At 39.2% G+C, this 22399-nt stretch overlaps 2 protein-coding genes across 2 annotated transcripts in view; one reads left to right on the top strand and one right to left on the bottom strand.

Moving 5' to 3' along the window:
* LOC307043152 (uncharacterized protein) overlaps positions 1 to 17461 on the top strand; it is a 117826-nt gene extending 100365 nt beyond the window's left edge. Inside the window, exon 2 of the mRNA XM_079687431.1 lies at positions 17443 to 17461. The gene's annotated coding sequence lies outside the window, so the exon portion shown is untranslated. The remainder of the gene's footprint in view (positions 1 to 17442) is intronic.
* The window catches only part of aacs (acetoacetyl-CoA synthetase), a 39555-nt gene continuing 17736 nt past the window's right edge, over positions 581 to 22399 (bottom strand). The window contains exons 9-18 of the mRNA XM_079689865.1: positions 18302 to 18382; positions 16798 to 16922; positions 10228 to 10292; positions 8533 to 8655; positions 3791 to 3904; positions 2817 to 2942; positions 2609 to 2678; positions 2460 to 2518; positions 1926 to 2128; positions 581 to 1806 (exon numbers count right to left, since the gene is read on the bottom strand). Coding sequence (XP_079545991.1) covers positions 1669 to 1806; positions 1926 to 2128; positions 2460 to 2518; positions 2609 to 2678; positions 2817 to 2942; positions 3791 to 3904; positions 8533 to 8655; positions 10228 to 10292; positions 16798 to 16922; positions 18302 to 18382 — 1104 coding nt within the window. The 3' untranslated portion in view covers positions 581 to 1668. The remainder of the gene's footprint in view (positions 1807 to 1925; positions 2129 to 2459; positions 2519 to 2608; positions 2679 to 2816; positions 2943 to 3790; positions 3905 to 8532; positions 8656 to 10227; positions 10293 to 16797; positions 16923 to 18301; positions 18383 to 22399) is intronic.

The raw sequence follows: 22399 nt of genomic DNA, 5'->3' as shown, positions 1-22399 counted from the left end.
ATTGTCTCAAGAAACGGTTGATGAGCTTTTGGCAACTTCTTTTGAATTGCTTGTCGTTTTTGTGTCAAAACTCAAACATTAATATATCAGTAGATCTGTTAAAAAGACATATGTTGACTCAGTATATCTGACCTGCATACTGCAGAGTGGAAGAGTAGATCGGCCATCTTTCACCAGATTGCATTATAGACTATGTCACGTAGTATACATTACTAAAGTGCAAAGTGTACAGTTATGATAGCCGTCTCTGCAAGAGAAACCATACAAATCTTTGAGACTTTTAAAAGACAGTACCAGGATTTTTTAAATATATGTATATATATATATATATATATATATATATATTTAGTATAAGATATAAAGTTATGATTACATTATTGTTCACTGATAATGCTGAGTAGTGACCTTTAACACTGCAGCTCATCTTTAATATAATTAACTAGCCTTCAGGCATTGCCTTACGGGATTAGGACAATTAAAAAAATTCAACCAGGGTAGTCACCTTCAGTATATGATCCAGTTATTCTGATTTATTATTGTCGTTTGTATTTTCTATTAATTATTGAATAAACACTTTACAAAAGGTTTGGGATATTTAATCTTTGTTTGTATCCCTAGGGGGTTAAACAAAACAGAATCTTACAATTAAATTACGAATACCTGCCAAACAAACAAACAAACAACCAAATATCAAATCACTTAGCTTTGCAATGTACAAAGCAAAATCAGGCTGTTCTGAAGCAGGGAACACATTTCTCTCTTGTTATGAACAACAATTAAATGACAATAAGAGGCTTTTATGGTGTTAACCTTCGTTCACTTTCACAACACACTTGACATACTGACTTGTTGATCAATTCCTGCCTTGATAGCGGAATGAAAGAGACAATGGTTACAAAGTCAAATTATTTTTCAAGGATTTTAACATGTTTTATTTAGGCTTGGAAATGTTCAGTAGGTTTTCATTTCAATCTAAAATCTCCTGACATGTTAGAACCCTTTACATCTGAGACTCATTTGGTTAACAGTAACTTCAAGATGCATAATTATAATGTTATAACATCATTTAACAGTCTGAAAAATATATACCCATATATATACATTCAATAAAGTACTACACACCACGTAACAATGATATGATGTTAATCCCAGGTGTTTGTGTGCGACTTTATCTGCACACTTCCATGGATTTTAAGTGTAGGAACCAACACTCGGGTTATAGCAGGTGACACAGGGAGATATGGCTCCTCACTGGCTCATAGCATCGAAATTACACTTCTCCATTATGGTGGTTTTAGAGCATGAGCTTATTCCCAAGTACTGCTGTGCACATCATATTACATCAGGCATCCAACATTCTCCTGCACAGCATGGTAGACTAAGAGCAGCTGCTGAATCACTTGGTTGAAATATAGCCAATGGAGCAGTACGACACTTCTTTCTGATACCACAGACTTATTTACATATTTGTATCAAGTTTACATTTTCCGACATACATGTCATCTTTTTGTTATTCCCTGTACAAAGCTCAAGGTGCCTTCCTTTCCAAACACTCTGTTCGATACACTTTGCATATCTCCCTGCATCTGTAAATATGAATTAAGTTAAATTAAAAGCTAATGTCAGGTGGTTTTATTTTCTTCTCTCCAGCTCAGCGAAGCCTCATCTCTAAAAGTTCTGCAGTTCAGGAAGGTTCTTGAAGAGATCCAGTGAATCTGGGTTGGAGAAAGCTCCTCTTTGCGCCACCTCCCGGCCAGCGATCACCTGTTTCACGGCCACCTCCACCTTCTTCCCGCTGATGGTGTACTGCAGAGGGATGAAGAGAAAAAATGGCTGTCATTCAAGCTGGAACTGACTTTTACAGTTGTGACAGGATAATTGGACAGGTTCTCTGGTATCTGACGTGATATTCATGTTTCTCTTACAGGAATGTCTCTGGTCTCCAGCATCAGAGCGGGGACGTGTCGGGCAGAGAGAGCTTTTCTAATGGCTCCTTTAATCTTCCCCACCAACTCCGGGCAGAAGGGCTTACCAGATGCCATCTTTAAGAACAAAATAACTCGCTCTTCTCCGTCGTTATTGTACTGAGGAACGCAAAGACTGTCTGTCACCTCCTCGAACACCTCAACTGCAGAGACGAGAGGGAAGGAAAGGGCAGAGTAGAGGACAAGGAGAAGAAGATGAGAGACGAGGAGAGGAGAGGAGGTAAGAGGTAAAGAGAGTGAGGGAGAAAAGAGAGTTTGACAGAGGCAAGAACAAACAGCAACAACTTCCAAACTAAGCACAGCATGAATAAATGTTGCCTTCAAACAAATGGTGAATATACTTCAAAAAATGGGATGATGAGAGGGAAAAATATTATTTTCACCAACACAGAAACACAGTGTCCTTTCATGTTATCATCCTTTCTTACACCCATATCCTGCACCTACATCTACTGTATATTGTTAAAGACTCACCAATGTTGTAGATTTCTGAGCTGCCAAATCGGACTCCGTTGGGGTTTAATGTACCGTCACTGCAGAAAAAACACAAGTTAAACATCTAAAAGACTAGAAATAAATAATGTTTGGTTGCTCTCCCCAGAGTAAAACGGTTAATGGCTGACCTTCTGCCCAGCATTACAATGCCTCCTGTCTTTGGGTTGATTTTACAGTAGTCTCCATGGGCCCACACCCCTAGGGAAAAAGAAAGTGGTGATATTAAAAACACATTAAACTAAATGTTTAATGCATTATATCCTATGAGTGTTTCCATTTCTGGGTTCTTTGTATAATACTGTCATTTCCTTTGTATTAAGATGTTTCTGTACTAACCAGGATATGTAGAAAAGTACGCTTTGTGGTATTTGCTCCTGTTCTCGTCATTCCAGAAGTGTGTTGGCTGGCAGGGGATCGGTTTCAAGCAGACGAGCTCCCCACTCTCCCCCCACACGGGCTTACCTGTCCACACACACACAGATTTCACAAGAAGAAACAATAAAGTTAGAGGCTTACAGATACACACACCTACACTTGGACACACACCTACTGCATGAACACACACATAAATCATTCTCGGATCAAAGAAAAGGAAACAGCTGGTAATGTATCCCCCACTCAGAGAAAGTGATCACACAGACCACAGCTCCTCCCTCAGGATGGTGTTATAGGCTTACAGGCCCACTCAAATAATCCCAAACTCTTCCTACAAAACTGCCTTTAAATTATCCCTCTATCCACCCTCCTTTGAGGTGGTGGAGACGTGCCACTACAGCCTGCAGCGGGAGTAAAATCAATGAGAAAAACATAAAGGGCTTTCAAGATGAAAATCTCTCCTTTTTTGCATGGGCCATAAGGAAAAAAAAAGTATTTCTTTAAAGTTTGAACCTATATTTACACGGGGAGAGTTCACCAATTACTTCTTTTCAGCATGGCTAGCTTCAAATTCATGCCAATTCGTATGTACATCGACATATGGATGCAACCAAGTATAACTACAGTCTGATTCTGTTAGCTTCGAAGCAGTTCCAGAAGCAGATGGGAAGTTTGCTCAAGGGCATCCCAGCAGTTTTATGAATGGCTTCTGATTACATTTCATCATTAATATTCTTTTTAATTCCTTCTAGGATGCAAAGCCACTTTACAATAACTCAATGTGATCCCTAGACTGTTGCAAATATCGATTCAAAAATCCTCTTGATACACTTTTGGTTGAATAGAGAGAAAATCAATGGCTTTACATTTCTGAGCAATTTCAGCCACTCTGGAAACAAATACACACACTCACATACACACACACCATCTCTTACCATCAGGGCTCCAGGCTTCCACAGCAATGCCAAGGTTTCTGGTCTGGATCTCGCCACGGTACACTGGAACTGTTGGGTTCTGACCCATGAAACATGACACTATGTCTGTGCCGCCTGCGCAGGAGGAGAAAAGCAGACAAAGAGGGAGAGATTTAGTGGCATGATGGTCTGACATGAAAGGGAACATCTGCACCTTTAAAAAAGTGTTTTGTTTTAAAGTGGTTGTAGTGTATTACACCGCCATCATTAACAACTTTTCCAGGAGAGGCTGTTTTCAAAAGGGTTCCAGTCGGATAATACTACAATGCCCAGCAACTGAACCCTAACCCTATCCCTAAATAACCAGGTATTCTTCTCAGTAGGTGATGAAGACCAATACAGAGCTAATAATCATTTTTGGAATCATAACAAGACATGATCATGAATGATAAACTTGCATCATGTCTACTGGAGCTTTGATGACGTATTATCCATAAAGATTTATTAAAGTAAACAGTATATATATTCAAGTTCAAATTCAAAAGCTTTTATTTTCATTGTACAGAATACAACGAGGTTTATAGTTACTGCTCCAGCGAGTGCTTTAAAAACAGACATATTAAAAGACAGATTAAAAGGTCTGACAGTTACGCCCAGCAAGTAGCGCACACAGCTTCGGATCGTCATGTAGATGACCAGGATTAATAAATAAATGAATAAATAAATGAATATGCAAACCTGCATTTAATGCACATTCAACCTGAAATTGCATGCTTGTTCCAAAACTCTAAATATATACAAAATACTAAATGTACCATAAAAGCTGGAGCAAAGCAAGGTCACATTATACAAATTAGAAAGAATATCAATGATTCCTCGACAAACTTGGAAGTTAATAATCAAATACGTACTAATAATGTGAAAACATGTGTGGCAGTTATTCACCCTAGTGGCAATACAATCAATTAATTTAGCTTTAAGTTGAATAAAGCTGATATTATATATATTTCAAGAAATCAGTCTCAAACGGAAACAGATTTTTATACCAATGTGGTAAAGCAGAGGTGGGGAACCTTTTTCCTCTCAAGGGCCATTTCAATTTTTTCAACTTCCTCCGAGGGCCGTACAAATTATTGACCTCTGCTTAAAAGTACTATAATCACAGCCCATTCATTTGGCCTTTCTTTCATGCTGTGCAAATAAAAAGCAACCTCTTAATCCAGATATTTTACCATGACTCGCGCATGCATGCACGTGCACGGTTGTGGCATGACCACCAAAACAGAAAGATATGGACACAAAATGTGTGCAAATGTATTTAGTTTCAAGTCCATGTGGACATGATTTAAGTGGGGGGGACCTAAGATTTTTTTTTTTTTAAATGTTGAAGTTAAAAGAATCAATCTGGTGCCCTTTGAGAGCAACATTAAGAGATCTATGGAAACATCTCAACATCCATATGAAACAGAACTCTAAGCAGATTTATTTTTCTTTATGGATATTTTACAAATCACTCCCCTTTCAAACTGTTTTCTTGTTTATTAATAACAACTTTCTTTTACTGTCGTATAGTATTTTATACCCGTTTACTTTATTCTCTTATTTTATTTCAACTATAATGGTCATATAAAGATGTGCCTTTACTGTACCTCACTGGTTGTGGAAAAAGCTTATTATATTCGTTAGCATAGCTAGCTAACAAGATGCTAATACCACTACACCCCTGTCAGACGAGACATATACCACGTGATGACACCTCGTGTTGTGTTCAAGGGCCCTGACCTTGGCCAGGAAAAATAGGCACTCGCTTGTTTAATTATTTTGCGGTCTAATTTTTTTTCTTTTTTGCTTGTGTTTATAAATTACCTCGAGGACCATACCAAATGGTCGGAGGCCGGAGGTTCCCCACCCCTGTGGTAAAGCATCACACTGACTGTCAACATGAAACATTACTTAACTATTAAAAAGGTATCTATCCCACATTTTGATAACACAAAATAGCAGTGTTAGTAACCTGCTACACCTCCATCGACCTATATAAGACTTCTATACTGTTGTGGCACATTCTTAAAACACACACACACACACACACACACACACACACACACACACACACACACACACACACACACACACACACACACACACACACACACACACACACACACACACACACACACACACACACACACACACACACACACACACACACACACACACACACATACACACACACACACACACACACACACACACACACACACACCTCTTTCTACCTTCCAATCATATCTACTTTTTCTGACATTTTCCATTCATCTCCCTCCCCATTGTTTCATCTCTACATCCCTGTTTTGTTTCCCTCTCTGTATCGCAGGATCCATCCATCTTGTTCCCTTCCTCTCTCTGCTCTTCTACCTCTCTTTCCTCCTCTCTTGCTTTTCATTCTGTTCTTTACACTTGTTTTCTCTCTGCCAGATTCTTTATCAAGCTATAATTGGCTCCCAGGAGGAAGTGGATACGTCTTTTGATTAAACACACACACTTATTGTGCAAAGACACACAATTATTTTATTATTACACTCATTTAAAAAAGGTGTGTACATAAACAATACACACAAGAATATTTTGTGGCCAAGCAGCCTTCCATCATCAACGACTGTGTGTACGTGTATTGTGTGTATACACACTTGTCACACTGATCTGATGTTTCAAACACCACTCTGTTCTGAACAGTGAGAAAAAAACTAAGTTTGAACCCCACAGATTGTGTGTTCATATTTGTGCGCATGTGCTTTCATTGTGTAGTGAGGGCACTTTGAGCATCCTCTGGCGCAGTTTGGGGTCAGACAAAGCCCCCGACTGAGACAGAAAAAACAACCAGCTAACCCACATGTCTTCATGTACTCAAACATGATTTATAAAAGGAATGCATATAATAAAAGTCAAAGCAAGACTTCACCGCCACTAGTTCAATACTTGAGCACACATAAATGTATAGCATACACAGCAACTCAACTAAGGAAAGAAGAGAAGAGAAGAGAAAAGAAGAGAAGAAAAGAGGAGAGAAAGAAGAGGAGAGGAAGAAGAGGAGAGAAAGAAGAGGAGAGAAGATGAGGGAGCAGCAGGGATCAGCAGGGAGCAGAGGGCTGACATATGGGCAGTCAGAAGGAGGTATATTAGGATGGAGAAAATCCAGGAAGGAAAGTGTTAAAATTCCCCAATGAGAAGCAGAGGGGGTCTGACATCTCTGCTGAAAGGATAACACACACACACACACACTGAAATCAGAAAAGGGGTCTATCACATATGTCACCGTGACCACCAGTCAGTCCCATATGCTGTGATAAATCCCACACACACACACACACACACACACACACACACACACACACACACACACACACACACACACACACACACACACACACACACACACACACACACACACACACACACACACACACACACACACACACACACACACACACACACACACACACACACACACACACACACACACACACACACACACACACACACACACACACACACACACACACACACACACACACACACACACAGTGAATGTGTTGACATCGCGGGTCAAGGTTAGGTCGGTTGGCAGCCAAAAGAGTTGGAGCCCGCTGTTGCCCTTGGCGACAAGGAGGAAATGATGGGGCAGGACCTGCTGCTCTTAAGTATTAAAAACATCTACTTCCATGGTAGAAAACCAAAAAAGAGAATGCCAAGTTGAGTCCTTCCCTTTCATCTTACATTTTTTTCTGCCCTTTTTCATCTTTTCATCCTACTAGTTTTGAGCTCAGGATTTTGCTGAGCTTTTACCCTTCTTTTCCTGCGCCTCAGCTCAAAAGAAAGGTGATGCATAAATACCCTAAAGACAAATATATATAGATGTAAATTAATAAGTCATCCACTCTTTTTCTCCGAAGTGACATTTTAGTCACAGCTTGCGTGTCCAATCCCTCGAACTGTATGTCATTGTGTGTGTGTGTGTGTGTGTGTGTGTGTGTGTGTGTGTGTGTGTGTGTGTGTGTGTGTGTGTGTGTGTGTGTGTGTGTGTGTTGCTCCAAGCTGCTACTTGATTTGTACATCCCTGTGTGTGTGTGTGTGTGTGTGTGTGTGTGTGTGTGTGTGTGTGTGTGTGTGTGTGTGTGTGTGTGTGTGTGTGTGTGTGTGTGTGTGTGTGTGTGTGTGTGTGTGTGTGTGTGTGTGTGTGTGTGTGTGTGTGTGTGTGTGTTGCTCCAAGCTGCTACTTGATTTGTACATCCCTGTGTGTGTGTGTGTGTGTGTGTGTGTGTGTGTGTGTGTGTGTGTGTGTGTGTGTGTGTGTGTGTGTGTGCGTGTGTGTGTGTGTGTGTGTGTGTGTGTAAGAGACGTCAGTCACCCAGGCTGTGCTAAATGTTAAACGTTTCAGGACTCACAGAGAGACAGATAGCATTCTATATGCCTGTCAACACAACAATGGGCTGAGAGGGCCTGAGTGTGTGTGTGATGGCATTGTGGGTGGTGTGGAAAATGTACAGTTCTATGCAATTTTTTCTTGCTTTGACTTTCCTTTGTGTGCGTCAGTCCCTTTGTATCGCAGATGCTTTGTTGCTTTGATTTGCATGTATGCGTGTAGCTGATGGGTTTATGTAGCGCACAGCAAAATCGTTTGGAAAAACTACTTCTATGTGTACCTTCAGATGGAACTGAATTCTTAGAAAAATGACAAAAATGTGTCAACAGCCTGAATCCGTCACCTGAAATGGAGCCCAGCAGCACGTTGCTCTTGATGCAGCGGTACACATAGTCGTAGCTTTGAGGTTTGAGAGGAGATCCAGTAGACAGGATGGTGTGGAGAGATTGGAGGTTGTGTGTTTCCGCTGGGGGGAGAAAGAAAAAATAATCAGAATCAGAAATGGTTTAGTTGACTGTAGAACATTTGAGAATGTCTAGCCTGTTTTGAAATACTGTGCTGGCAAGAATATCGCTTAGACGTCAATAGGAACAAATGGCATTGAATGATGGGTTGCTTTTTAAAGGTCTCCTATTATGCTATTTTTAGGCATATATTATAGGACTCAGATATATACAAATATATAAAACACCTGTCTATGAAGTGTTTTGCTAAAAATAGCAAAAAGATCACCCATGCCTCATACCCCTCTATTTCAGGCCTGTTAGAGAAGTGCTGATTCTGGGTGTAAAGCTTTAAAAAAAAAAATAGCTGAGTATCTGATCAGGAGAATTCTACCCAGATACAGCTAAATGCTGCCGTGATTAAACGCCATATCATGTTCAAAACCAAATTAAGGATTTATTTCTGAAACACTATTGAGCTCAAATGCTTTTTTTATTACGCCATATCGGCAGCAAATTTGGATCAGCTCCATTGTTCCCCCGTTTTTAGAGATTTGGGTACGGAGGAAAGAGAGAGGGTTTTGTTTTCTGACAATTTGTCCTACGTGTTTTGTTAATGTATTTTCCCAGCCTGATTTCACACCACATACACTCTTGGATGCACTACCACGCACACAGTGGGAACTCTTGCTACCCCCCACCATGCCTCCAGGTGTCTGGTCCAAATGTCAGCCCAGGGAAAAGGGCCCATCCGCTGGGGCAGCGAGGGGAGAAGCTCCCCCCGCCCTTCCCAGCTCACTGGAGGCATGTGTGCCCGCACAAAAACACGCTCACACACACATTATGCAAACAAACAAAGAGACACAAACATCTCCCTCTTCCCTTTTTCTCTAATAAGACTCCAAACAAACACACACACACACACTGTGCCAAACGGAACAAGTGGCTGGCTGACTGAAGAGGGTGGAGCAGAAAAATACATTTAGTTTTTTGTGTCTGTTTATCCACATAGTAGGGAAGCTAATGTGTGAACCTAATTTACAAGTTGCAGTCAGAGAGAAATACAAAGCAGGCAATATGAATATGGATTTGTTTTGATTAGAACAGCACACTGGGAATCGCGATGCAAAGAAACTGGTTATGCTATGCACATCGATTCAAGAGCTTATTTAATTTAGGAGGACAGAAAGTAAGAAAAGGTAAGGGCAAGAAGGGAATGTGGAGGAGAACATACAAAACATTTGAGCAATAAAGAGCGAAAGCTTTGATGTATAATTATGTAAATCAAATGCCAGCTTGTGTTATTCAAACACTTTTTTTTACCAGAGAAATCACAGGTATGAAAGGTTAAAACTAAAGGTTGAATTTGAAGTAAATAGATGATTGGACCCTACCATTCTGAAAAGTATGTGCCTTGATCTGATACATTATAGTTTGTATCTTTTTTTAAAAGAGCACATCACAGCAGCAATAGTTTTATCGTGCACCAGAGGCACTTTGGTGTCACAGACATAGCAACGAGGCAGTGTCATGTATGAAAGTTAGCAGGAAATTGTGTGTGTGCGCGCGTGCGTGCGTGCGTGACCACAGCTCACCTGGTTTCAGGTTTCTCTCCTGTAGCACTGACAGCCACTTGGCCCCGGTACCAAAGATAGTGATACTGAAGGAAAAAGAGAGAATTTTGTTTCAAATATCAATATGAAGGATCAGTAAAGCACTATTTCTAACAAAACATGCAAATAAAAATACATTATTTTGGGGGTAAAATAGACATTTGCGTCATTGTTGCAAACAATGGCAGCCATTGCCAAAGCCCTCCTACATACTTGGTCTGTATTCTGTATTATGACAAGTATAAACTTTTAACAACAGAACAAAATGAGCAAACATTATGACTCATCCTTTTGTATGTAATGAATGTTATTGCCAAATTCCATGGCAATCCGGCCGGTTTGGAATATTTAGCTCAAGACCATAATATTGGACAGTTAATTGGATGAACAGAAAGGCAAACAAACTTTGTGACATCTGTTTGTAATCGCTGTTTATGCTGGGAATTGTGTTCATCAAAATTAAACAAGTAGCAAAGCTCTACTCCAACAAATAAATTGACTGCATTAGGAGGGGGACGAATACTATAGTATACATGGTTCCCAAAACGTCTTGAACATCAAATTCAAGGCACAACTCCTTCAATTTTAAGGACCCATCATTGTAAAGTTTAAGACAAGGATCAAGGATAATTTCTGTTGCACTTTCTCAAGTCATGTGACCGTTGATACAACATCGCAACTGTGAGGGACACGCATGCAGACATAGCCTATCTACTTTTCTTAGACAAAAACCTATATTGACCATGTTTAGTGGCCCATGCCATTTTATGTTATTCTTTTCAAAAGCTTTCAGGGACTTTATTATTTTCACTCAAATTCACAAACTTTAAATGGGGGCCAGGTGTATAGCATATTAGAGAAAGGTTGAATGAAATGTTTTTCTTTGCTTTGTGTCATGGTTCTAAATGAAACTATTGTTTGCAGCATGTGGATAACATAATTCATATTCTTCCTGTCAACAAAACAATGTGGGAAAAAAATAATTCTGATAAAAGGCTTTTATTCTTAAGCTCGAAAATGACATTCCCAGAACAAATGACTAAATCTTCACTTCTAAAAAGGGGTAAATTAATAATCTTTTTTCTCAAAGTAATGTTCCACAAGGAGATGGTTCAGAGTGGAAACTGTATTGAAAGAATGTTTGCACACGGCAACTCTGTAATTAAATGATGTTTGAAGGTGTCTTTCTTCTGTTTGAATGGAAGTCCTCCTGACACCTGACAACAGTTGGACAACATGTGGAAAGCATGAAGTGACAAAACGTCACTTCTGTGTTCCCCTGCAGTTTTAATTCTAAAACAAAGGGCTCTTTAAAGTCCGCCTCGGTGAATGGGTTTGTTTGTGTCTCAGTCTGTGTCTTCAAGTTATTTTTGTTGACATCAAATCAATCAAATTGCACCCTATCACAACGGTAACCATGTCTGTCAATCAAAACAAGATCAAAAAAAGAATCCGTCTCTGGGATACAAAACAACTGTCTGATGATTGATTGGTCAATATCCAGGAATTGGTTGGCACTGAAAGATGTGATTTGCTCTCAGATGTTCAAATCAATAAGTGGTAATAGGGTGAGGGAAGCAGTGGGGGGGGGTTAGATAGGGTGAGAGGGCAAAGGTTCAAAGAAGTAATATCTCAAAAGGAGTCGTGTGAATGATGCGTGCACTGGCCACACACACACACACACACACACACACACACACACACACACACACACACACACACACACACACACACACACACACACACACACACACACACACACACACACACACACACACACACACACACACACACACACACACACACACACACACACACACACACACACACACACACACACACACACACACACACACACACACACACACACACAATGCTGTCTCGTAAGCCTCACCTTTGGTCAACAATGAACCTAAGCCAAAGTATTGTTGTTGAAATCATTCAATAGGTCATATTACTTCTTATCTTATTTACTTCCAAATCTCTGGATTACTAAGAAATGAATGTCTGTGTTGTCAAACTCAGCCAATAAACAGGCTTGGGGAGTAATGAAGTCACTCTCTCCATCCTATCCATCATCCCGCACCCCGTCCACCTCTTACACGTCTGTCTTTGCTCGTTGCTAGCGACAACTGATCGGGTCAGTGTGTTCTGATTGGAGGCAGGTGGCCAGGTGTGGCTGATAATTGGATGTTTAGGATGGACGGTTGAATAGTAGCTGTGTGTCTCTTGTTTGTGAGTTTGTGTCTGCACTTGTAAATGTACGAGTGTGTCTGTTTCAAGGGAGACATGTTAGTGGAAGCTACCGGGCCAATAAGATACACTCAAAGCCAATCAGACACAAGAGCCCCTCGGGCAGCAGCTATAACGTTAATGTGTCTCTGTGAGTGTCATGAAGTACAAACTGAGGTCCCTCTTCTCAGTGCATGCTTTCTAAACTACTTTCGCACTTATCCTTCACCCCGGGAAGAATTGTAATATAAAAATGCACCATTACTTTCTTCTCAGACGTCAGGGGCGATGAGGAACAGTTTGAAACCTACGTCTGATGGTGTAATTGGTTACCTATTTGCAATATTAAAAGTTTGAAGCTCTACATCAATTTTGAGAATCAATATACGGAAAATGTACAAGAGGGATTGTTCAGTATCATTGACAGCCTCCATATCAGGGTGTTAGTGCTTTTGTTTCTAAAGTTAGACCAATTTCTTAAGAACCCTGTTGCTTTCAGTCACTAACATGATTCTAATACTGAGCCCCCCCTCCTGGCGATGTAATTGTTCTCTCTTGTGAGTTTCTGAAAGGACAGACATGTTAAGAATGACTTTTCCATCAGCCCTCAACTCTTTCTGTCATCTAGAATTGTGAGGCCTTTTCTGTTTTGTTTTATCAAATATTCTCATTTTGTGCTACAATCTAACCCGGTGCAAGAAAATCAAAAAAGGCAAAGCAGAAGACAATATGGCTCAAAATGAATGTAGACATGTACAGTAAACCTAATTACTTAAAAAACAATGTTATTGTTTGGTTTGTGAATTGATTTTGTGTACAAAAATTGATGAAGACTTGAGTCTTTAGTTTACAAAATGTAGAGCTTGAAGACAAGAGGATATCTGAAACAGGGTTGGTAAGATGCAATTTGCTCAACTTTATCTGCACTCATGTCCTTCAAACTGGGAATTTTGCATTTGCAAGACACAACACTTTTATCATTGAAAAAGTAAAGGAATGCTCTTTCTGACATCTTAGCTCAACATATATTGGACAAAAGATGGAAGAGACAAGAAGCTCCTCAGAGAATACTGATGTCTCATTCAAACATATAAACCTGTCACAGAATACATTGTGTAACCTTTTGCTTGCTTTTCCCTCGGCTATTTCACACATTTTTGTGTTTTACATGAATATAGTTTATTTTAGAGTCATTGAAATCCATCCAATACATGTTGTGGCTTATGTTCTCTATATACAGTAAGGGTCTTTCTGGAAATACCATTGTGGACAGAGAACTTCCTCAGCGGCTTGTATTAGTCTCTCTCAAGCATCCTTAATATGTCGTGAAGCACAGAAAACTACTGGAGAACTACAAACAAACAACTCTCCTGAGACTTTCCCAATTTGCAGGCTTCCAGCACCTTTGACTTTTTTTCCAAAAGCAGAAAGTCTGCAATAATCAATTTTTAGCAAAAGGGGCTTGTTGTGTAAAAGTACAGTACCACTCCTTTCCTATAATTGACAATGCAATCTTCAAAAACCTATCTATAAAGAGATTTAAATCTGGCAATGTCAGTTTTAAGGCTTGACTGAGCAGAAGAATTCAACATCGGGAGTAGTTATTACAATTCTAACTAACCAACACAAGTCAAGAGGAAGCCTCAATGTAAGTTTAAGACTGACAGATTTAGCCCCAATTAAAATGTCCAACCCCAATTCAGAGGAGAGTGTAAAATATTTCTTGTCAGCCTCCCCCAGAGGGTCTTTCCACATAGCATTAGGATGTGGAAAACGTGTCTGAGGTGGCAACATCAGCACTTAATTGGTTCAAAAATCTCACTGTTTAAATGGTTTGGTCTGTTCATCAGTCATCCTGGCAGCCCTCCATTGAATTCCTCTGAGGATTCATTTTCTTTTTGTATTTTACCCTTGAACACACTTGTTTTTCCAATCGAAAATATTTGAGGGAACAAAGCAGAGAGGTTAAAAGCTTTAGACATGCAAGTGATTAAACAGCTACTAAAAACCAATCAAAAATGTTAATGTTACTCAATCCTGACCCAATCCCGACTATACCAGTTATTTTAACAGGATACCAATCATCAATGGAGGTTCCTAATATATTGTAATTGATGTTAAAATCGACTAGTAAAGTTGGGGAAGGAGCTCATTATATTTGGGATTTACAAGCAGAGTTTTTGCAGGAGAAGTACTTTTGCTCTTTATTTCCCACTACTCTTTATATGCGTCACATTTGTATCCCCATTATTCCCTTCCTTCCCTTCCAATATACCACTCCTGCTGCACTGTCTATGGTACCACTTCCTTAAAAGGGTATTACTTTTGCTGACCACAGTGCAAATGGTTTGTCATAATTTAACTACAGGTTGACTGAGATGGCTCTCAGGTTGCTTAAGGTGGTGGGGTTTGAGGGGGAGAGAGTTTCTCATGCAATTCTTCCACCCCTTTTTTAAATGATAATTTGTTGAAAATATCAAAAAGGTTAGCAGAGGACACACAGTTCTTCATTCCAGCAATGTTGGTAGCACTTAATTATAAATTAATCATATGTATATAAATATAAACAAGTAAATGGTTTGCATCAATCTGCGCTGGCAAACTGTGTCGGTATCATTCCATTGAATTTTAGGCAATCTGGACACTTTTATCTAGAGTCATATACTAAATAAATGACTGACTGAATGCATTTAAATTCTAAATACCATACGAGACAAGGACTTTCTTTAAAACAAATGATAAAGAGAAAACAAAGGGCCTTCTCTGGGGAGAACTAACACACTTACCTATCCACCTTTTAGACGTATATAGACCTGAACAATGGAAGACATTAGATCTGAGCCAATTAATTGCCTGCCTGCACACATTCACTCACACACACTTTTGTCCTTGACCGTTTCCTCTCTTTTCTAAAGACAATAGAAAATCAATACTTGGTTTAGAATCCGCTGTTTATGTTGGCGATGGGGGAGGATTTCAGGACATTTACATACCAATCTGTTGGGATGTACACCTACCGTGTCTGAAAATATGTCTTGAATAAAAAATGAAAGGGGATATATAGTATTAAACAGTACAGTAGTGGGTTTAAAGTAGCATCTACTTCTCAGTATCACAAGTATATTTGTAATTGTGTTACCTCAACATACATTTTTACGATAGATTCTGCATAAGAAAAGGGAAACATTTTCTCAAATATGGAATCTGTAAAGTCCCCATTGAGCCATTTTATTGTGTGAACAGCCTCTGACTAGATTGTAAACTTTAGGTTTCAGCCGTCTTGTAGTTTGACCCGGGTTTCACTATCAATCTCAATAACAACAGGCTCAATGGATGGCTGACCCTGCTGCCTTAAAGCAGCTTGTTCAGCTAAATACAGCACATCAATGCTCTTTCAAAATAACAGCCAGGCAGCTCATATGGGCTTATCAAAAGCTATAAACAATGTATTTGTATGCTTGATTTGGAAATTAATGTAGGATTATGCTTCCTCCAATTCTCAATGCAGAGACACTCTCAAAACTTCTTCCTGGTGACTTCACATCCAGTTATAATAAGTCTGTTACTATTTTCCAACCATACACCAAAATAATAATCGTTCTTATCTTCCATTTCCCTGCCTTTTTCATTCATTTTCTCCTTTTTGTCTCTTTAATGGCCAAGACATCCTTTCCCCATCGTTCTTCTCATTTAAATGAGGAATGATACATTAATAAGTAAATAATGAAGGGTTATTGTATGATCAGTTGCTGTGGATCTCCGTTCTCCATACAAATAATAACCGGCAGAAATCTTTATTCATAGGTCGGCTCTTGTATGCGTGTGTGTCCAAGTTGTCAATTAGGCAAACACATTACCAATTCTGTGGTTGAAAACAAAATCTCCAAGGAAAACCTTACCCTTTGCTTTTGCTGTCTTTCCCTCTCTGTCAGTCTGTCCAAATCCCTCCTTCTCCTTTGCATCGTCTGGGTTTCTTTCATTCTTTCTCTATGAGTCTCTTTTCTCTTCATTTAAACCAAGTATTAGATTAAAGGAATATATAGTGGTCTAATGTCAGGTGCACCATTTGTGTGGACAATGAAACATAGGTTGGGCTACGCTACACTTAACAGAAGCTACACTATCTATCGGTTGAAAAATGTTGGATAAAAACAGATAAATTGTATTTGTATTCAAAACCCCTTCATTGCAAATGTGTTTTCAAAAGGGATTTTATTTCATTATGTGTTTAAAATAATCATCTACCGACAGAAAGCAATAAACAGCACAACAATTTAGTTATTGGTTTTTTTGCGTAGTGTGTCTATGTGTTAAACTCACCCCAGCTGGTCCGTCAGGTCCCACAGTACATTGGGTGTGGGTATTAGTGGTGAACCGTCATATAAAACCACAGAGGCTCCAACTGCCAGAGCAGACATCAGCCAGTTCCACATCATCCAGCCAGTCTAAGGACAACACACACACACACACACACACACACACACACACACACACACACACACACACACACACACACACACACACACACACACACACACACACACACACACACACACACACACACACACACACACACACACACACACACACACACACACACACACACACACACACACACACACACACACACACACACACACACACACACACACACACACACACACACACACACACACACAGTGACCCAGTGGTCAGTTTATCTGGTAAAAACAGTCCTTTTCCATCAACACGGATAAGTGGGTAGCAAAATTGAAAACCCCTGCAGAATGTGAGTTATGCTTCTGTGATTCACATAATTACAAGCCCGGACAGCATGTGGGTATTGTTTCCTACCTTTTTCTCTGTGTGTGTTTGTGTGTGTGTCCATAAAAAGCAATAAACTCTACTGTTGTGCAGTATAATAATAATAATTTATATAATACAATTATTGTAATTATAAAATTACAATTAGTGGTGAAACAATAGGTAATGTAATATATTAGTTGACTGAAATAAATGCAATAAATCATTTTTGGTCTTTTTTCAACACACATTTGGTGGGTCAAGCTTTTGACAAGATTTGAAGCTTTTCTATCATTTCTAAAAATAAATAAATAATTTGACTGACGGTCGCATAACACAAGTTATAAATCTACGTTATTTCAAATTGAAAACAAAACTGGTATTTCGTAGAATAAACTAATAATCAGTTAAATGGAAATCAAGCGATTAATATATGATGAAAATAATCCGTAGTTGCAGCAGAAATTTAGATACAGGTCGACTTAACAGACATACATGAGTCATACTTTATTTTTTAAGACATAAGGCAGTAATCCTAAAACTTGACAGAATCAATTTCTTAGTCAAGATAATGTGAGGTTTGTCCATTTATGTATTTGATTTTGAATTTAAAATGTGCACTAATCATGTGTAAAACCGACATAAACACTACCCCAAACAACTGTTTCAGCTTTAATCAACATTAAATGATGTTTCTCAGAGTGTATCATCAAAAGGAGCTAGATTCTTTGAGTAACAACAAGAAATGATGCGCAGCTCTGACCTTCTGTACTCAATGCTGCTCATTAGACAAGATCGGTGTGTGTATGTGTGTGTGTGTGTGTGTGTGTGTGTGTGTGTGTGTGTGTGTGTGTGTGTGTGTGTGTGTGTGTGTGTGTGTGTGTGTGTGTGTGTGTGTGTGTGTGTGTATGTGTGTGTGTGTGTGTGTTTGAGTGTGCGCTTGAGTGTGCGCTTGAATATGCGTGTGTAACCAAGTTCATGATTAAAAACAACCCAAAATACCTGGTAACCAAGATGAGACGAAAAGGGATTGTGTACATACCGTGGTGTAGTAAATGATGACATCACTGCTGGTCATATTGCCATGGAGGATGTGTTCTTTCAAGTGCTGGATGAGTGTTCCCTGCAAATACAGAAAAAGACAGAGAGATTATTAGTTGTTTTTAATTGACTAGTCCGTTAGTCATTCAATAGAAAATAATAACTTACTGACTTTGTAGATGATCTATTAATCATGGAAGTAATTATTCCTGTAAAAGTGTCATGACATTTTTTTTCGGGCCTCTCCAATATGGAGAAATTCTGCTCTTGCAATAAGACTGCTAAATACCTGAGCTCTGTTAAGTGCCCCGATAAACATGAATCTGTTTGTCATCTTGCAATCTACTTATATATATTTATATATAAATAGTTATCATCGCAATAAACCATATTTAATTTGTTTTAATATTCTGTTCTTGTACATATTATATTCTATTTACATGTATATAGACTTCTTGCACTATTTTTTATTCGTATTTTTGTATTCTATTATATATTTTGAATTGCTTGAGGAGCTCGGGTCAGAAGATATTCTGGGGTGTGTGGTGCAGTGGGTTGTGCGTTGGTGTTCGGATCAGGGGGTCACAGGTTCAAACCCCGCTGTAATCAGCATGTAGTTGTGTCCCTGGGTGAGACACTTCACCCCAAATTGCTCCTGAGGGGATTGCCCACAGTATTGAGTATGTAAGTCGCTTTGGATAAAAGCGTCTAACAAGTTGCATGTAATGTTCATCGCCATTTCTACACTGTATAAGATAAGATGGACCTTTATTAATCCCTGTGGGGAAATTCAGTAGTTTAACAGCAACAGGGTAAGGATGAAAAACAGGACAGCACGGATTAATACAATTAAGGATAAAATCAAAGATAAAAAAACAAATGATAAAATAACTATACAATTATATATATATATGTGTGTGTATGTTATGTGCATATGAAAATAAAACCTTTGAATCTTATGTATCCTATATCACTGAATATCTTTAAGTTTTGGACTGACAACAGAAAATATCACCTTAAACTACATTTTCTGGCAGTTTTTTCATAAAGCAAATATTAAAGTAATAAAAATGAAAATAATAACAATTGTATTGACTGTTTAAGGTTAATGTTAATAATTTCATTCATGACATGAAAGATGTCTCTGTCAGACCAAGACTTACAGTAACACACAGCAGCACACAGTAGCACTTGTTTTGACAAAAGGGCAATTTGTGTGAATTGTCCCGCAGTCACGAACCTGTCACAGTTGGATAGGTTATTATTGCTGGTGTGGAGTATAAACTGTGGGAGCGTGTGTGTGGCTGTGTGTGTTTTAGTTTTGAGCCTTCATGTGCACTATCCTGTCTGCATTAACAGGTGCTGTGTGTGTGTGTGTGTGTGTGTGTGTGTGTGTGTGTGTGTGTGTGTGTGTGTGTGTGTGTGTGTGTGTGTGTGTGTGTGTGTGTGTGTGTGTGTGTGTGTGTGTGTGTGTGTGTGTGTGTGTGCGTGTGCGTGTAATCTTTGGCAGGACTCATCTGCCTTTTCCCATTCTTTGCAGCGTGCCATCTTGCTACTGACAGCATGTTAACAGAGCCATAACAAAGCAGAAAGTGCAACAGTGCCCGAGCTAATTGGTGGAGCCAGAGAGGACTGCCAGCCTTGCACTACGACATGTTTTCACCAACGCATTACTGTCCAATTATCGGCAGCAACGAGGGGGCAGAAAATAAAGAGACGGAAAGGAAGACAACGATGGAAAGTAGGGCTGCTCGATTAAGGCAAAAATCATAATCGCGATTAGTTTGGTCAATAATTGATATCACGATTATAAAATACGATTATTCATTGACTTTGAAAACATCCATTTATTGTACTACATACAAATAATAATTTGAACAGTATCTTTTTAACTGTTGATTACCCTGAACGTATAATTCAACTGAAAAACCAATACAAAAATTAATTAAATAAATGATATATGTATATCTACATTTAGATAAATAATATCAAAAATAATAAATACCAATAAACAAGATCAACAAATATTTTGGAGCGCACTCCCACAAGCTACTAAACATATATAAATATGATCAATAAAAATAAATTAGACTAAAATAAATTAGATCAAATATGTTGCAGTGCACTGTCACAACCTAGCAAAGCAAAATAATCGGTTTTTTTTCGATTATGTTGTTTTCGTAATTGTGGCAGGCCAAAATCGTAATTGCGATTAAAATATGATTAATTGCACAGCCCTAATGGAAAGAGAGCTAGAGTAAGGGGAAAAAACATTATGAGGGACTATGGAAATGCATGAAAACTAAGGATAGAAAAGCAAATCTGAAATGGTGAAAAACATTTCAGGTGTGTTAAAACGCGAGAAAGAGGAAGACGTTTTGTGAAAAAGTGTGAATGAATTTTTTTGAGTGTGTTAACCCGTTTTTCAACGTTGAGTGTTTCAGCTTTCAAAGTGCAGTGGTCCTTTTAAAATCACACTTTCATCTGGCTGTCTCCCTCACTCAGATGTGATATGTAACAGGAAAGAAAATTGTCATTTGTGCACTCTCCTGAGAGGATAACCTTTCAACGATCTGCTGATGGATGTCTGCTGCCATCTTGTGGTGAAACATGTTATTTAAAATACATTTAGAGTATATATATATACAGTGGGGCAAAAAAGTATTTAGTCAGCCACCAATTGTGGCAGTTCTCCCACTTAAAAAGATGAGAGAGGCCTGTAATTTTCATCCTAGGGAAACCTCAACTATGAGAGACAAAATGAGAAAGGAAAAAAATCCAGAAAATCACATTGTCTGATTTTTAAAGAATTTATTTGCAAGTTATGGTGTAAAATAAGTATTTGGTCAATAACAAAAGTTCATCTCAATACTTTGTTATATACCCTTTGTTGGCAATGATAGAGGTCAAACGTTTTCTGTAAGTCTTCACAAGGTTTTCACACGCTGTTGCTGGTATTTTGGCCGATTCCTCCATGCAGATCTCCTCTAGAGCAGTGATGTTTTGGGGCTGTCGCTGGGCAACACAGACTTTCAACTCCCTCCAAAGATTTTCTATGGGGTTGAGATCTGGAGACTGGCTAGGCCACTCCAGGACCTTGAAATGCTTCTTACGAAGCCACTCCTTCGTTGCCCGGGCGGTGTGTTTGGGATCATTGTCATGCTGAAAGACCCAGCCACGTTTCATCTTCAATGCCCTTGCTGATGGAAGGAGGTTGTCACTCAAAATCTCACGATACATGGCCCCATTCATTCTTTCCTTCACACGGATCAGTCGTCCTGGTCCCTTTGCAGAAAAACAGCCCCAAAGCATGATGTTTCCACCCCCATGTTTCACAGTAGGTATGGTGTTCTTTGGATGCAACTCAGCATTCTTTCTCCTCCAAACACGTCTAGTTGAGTTTTTACCAAAAAGTTCTATTTTGGTTTCATCTGACCATATGACATTCTCCCAATCCTCTTCTGGATCATCTAAATGCTCTCTAGCAAACTTCAGACGGGCCTGGACATGTACTGGCTTAAGCAGGGGGACATGTCTGGCACTGCAGGATTTGAGTCCCTGGCGGCGTAGTGTGTTACTGATGGTAGCCTTTGTTACTTTGGTCCCAGCTCTCTGCAGGTCATTGACTAGGTCCCCCCGTGTGCTTCTGGGATTTTTGCTCACCGTTCTTGTGATCATTTTGAACCCACGGGGTGAGATCTTGCGTGGAGCCCCAGATTGATGGAGATTATCAGTGGTCTTGTATGTCTTCCATTTTCTAATAATTGCTCCCACAGTTGATTTCTTCACACCAAGCTGATTACCTATTGCAGATTCAGTCTTCCCAGCCTGGTGCAGGTGTAAAATGTTGCTTCTGGTGTCCTTTGACAGCTCTTTGGTCTTGGCCATAGTGGAGTTTGGAGTGTGACTGTTTGAGGTTGTGGACAGGTGTCTTTTATACTGATAACGAATTCAAACAGGTGCCATTAATACAGTTAACAAGTGGAGGACAGAGGAGGCTCTTAAAGAAGAACTTACAGGTCTGTGAGAGCCAGAAATCTTGTTTGTTTGTAGGTGACCAAATACTTATTTTCCACCATAATTTGCAAATAAATTCTTT

The sequence above is a fragment of the Notothenia rossii genome (assembly GCF_949606895.1).
Source record: "Notothenia rossii genome assembly, chromosome: 6".
Classification (NCBI taxonomy): domain Eukaryota; kingdom Metazoa; phylum Chordata; class Actinopteri; order Perciformes; family Nototheniidae; genus Notothenia; species Notothenia rossii.
Note: the sequence above shows the minus strand (reverse complement) of the source record. Positions and strands in the feature narration are given on the sequence as shown.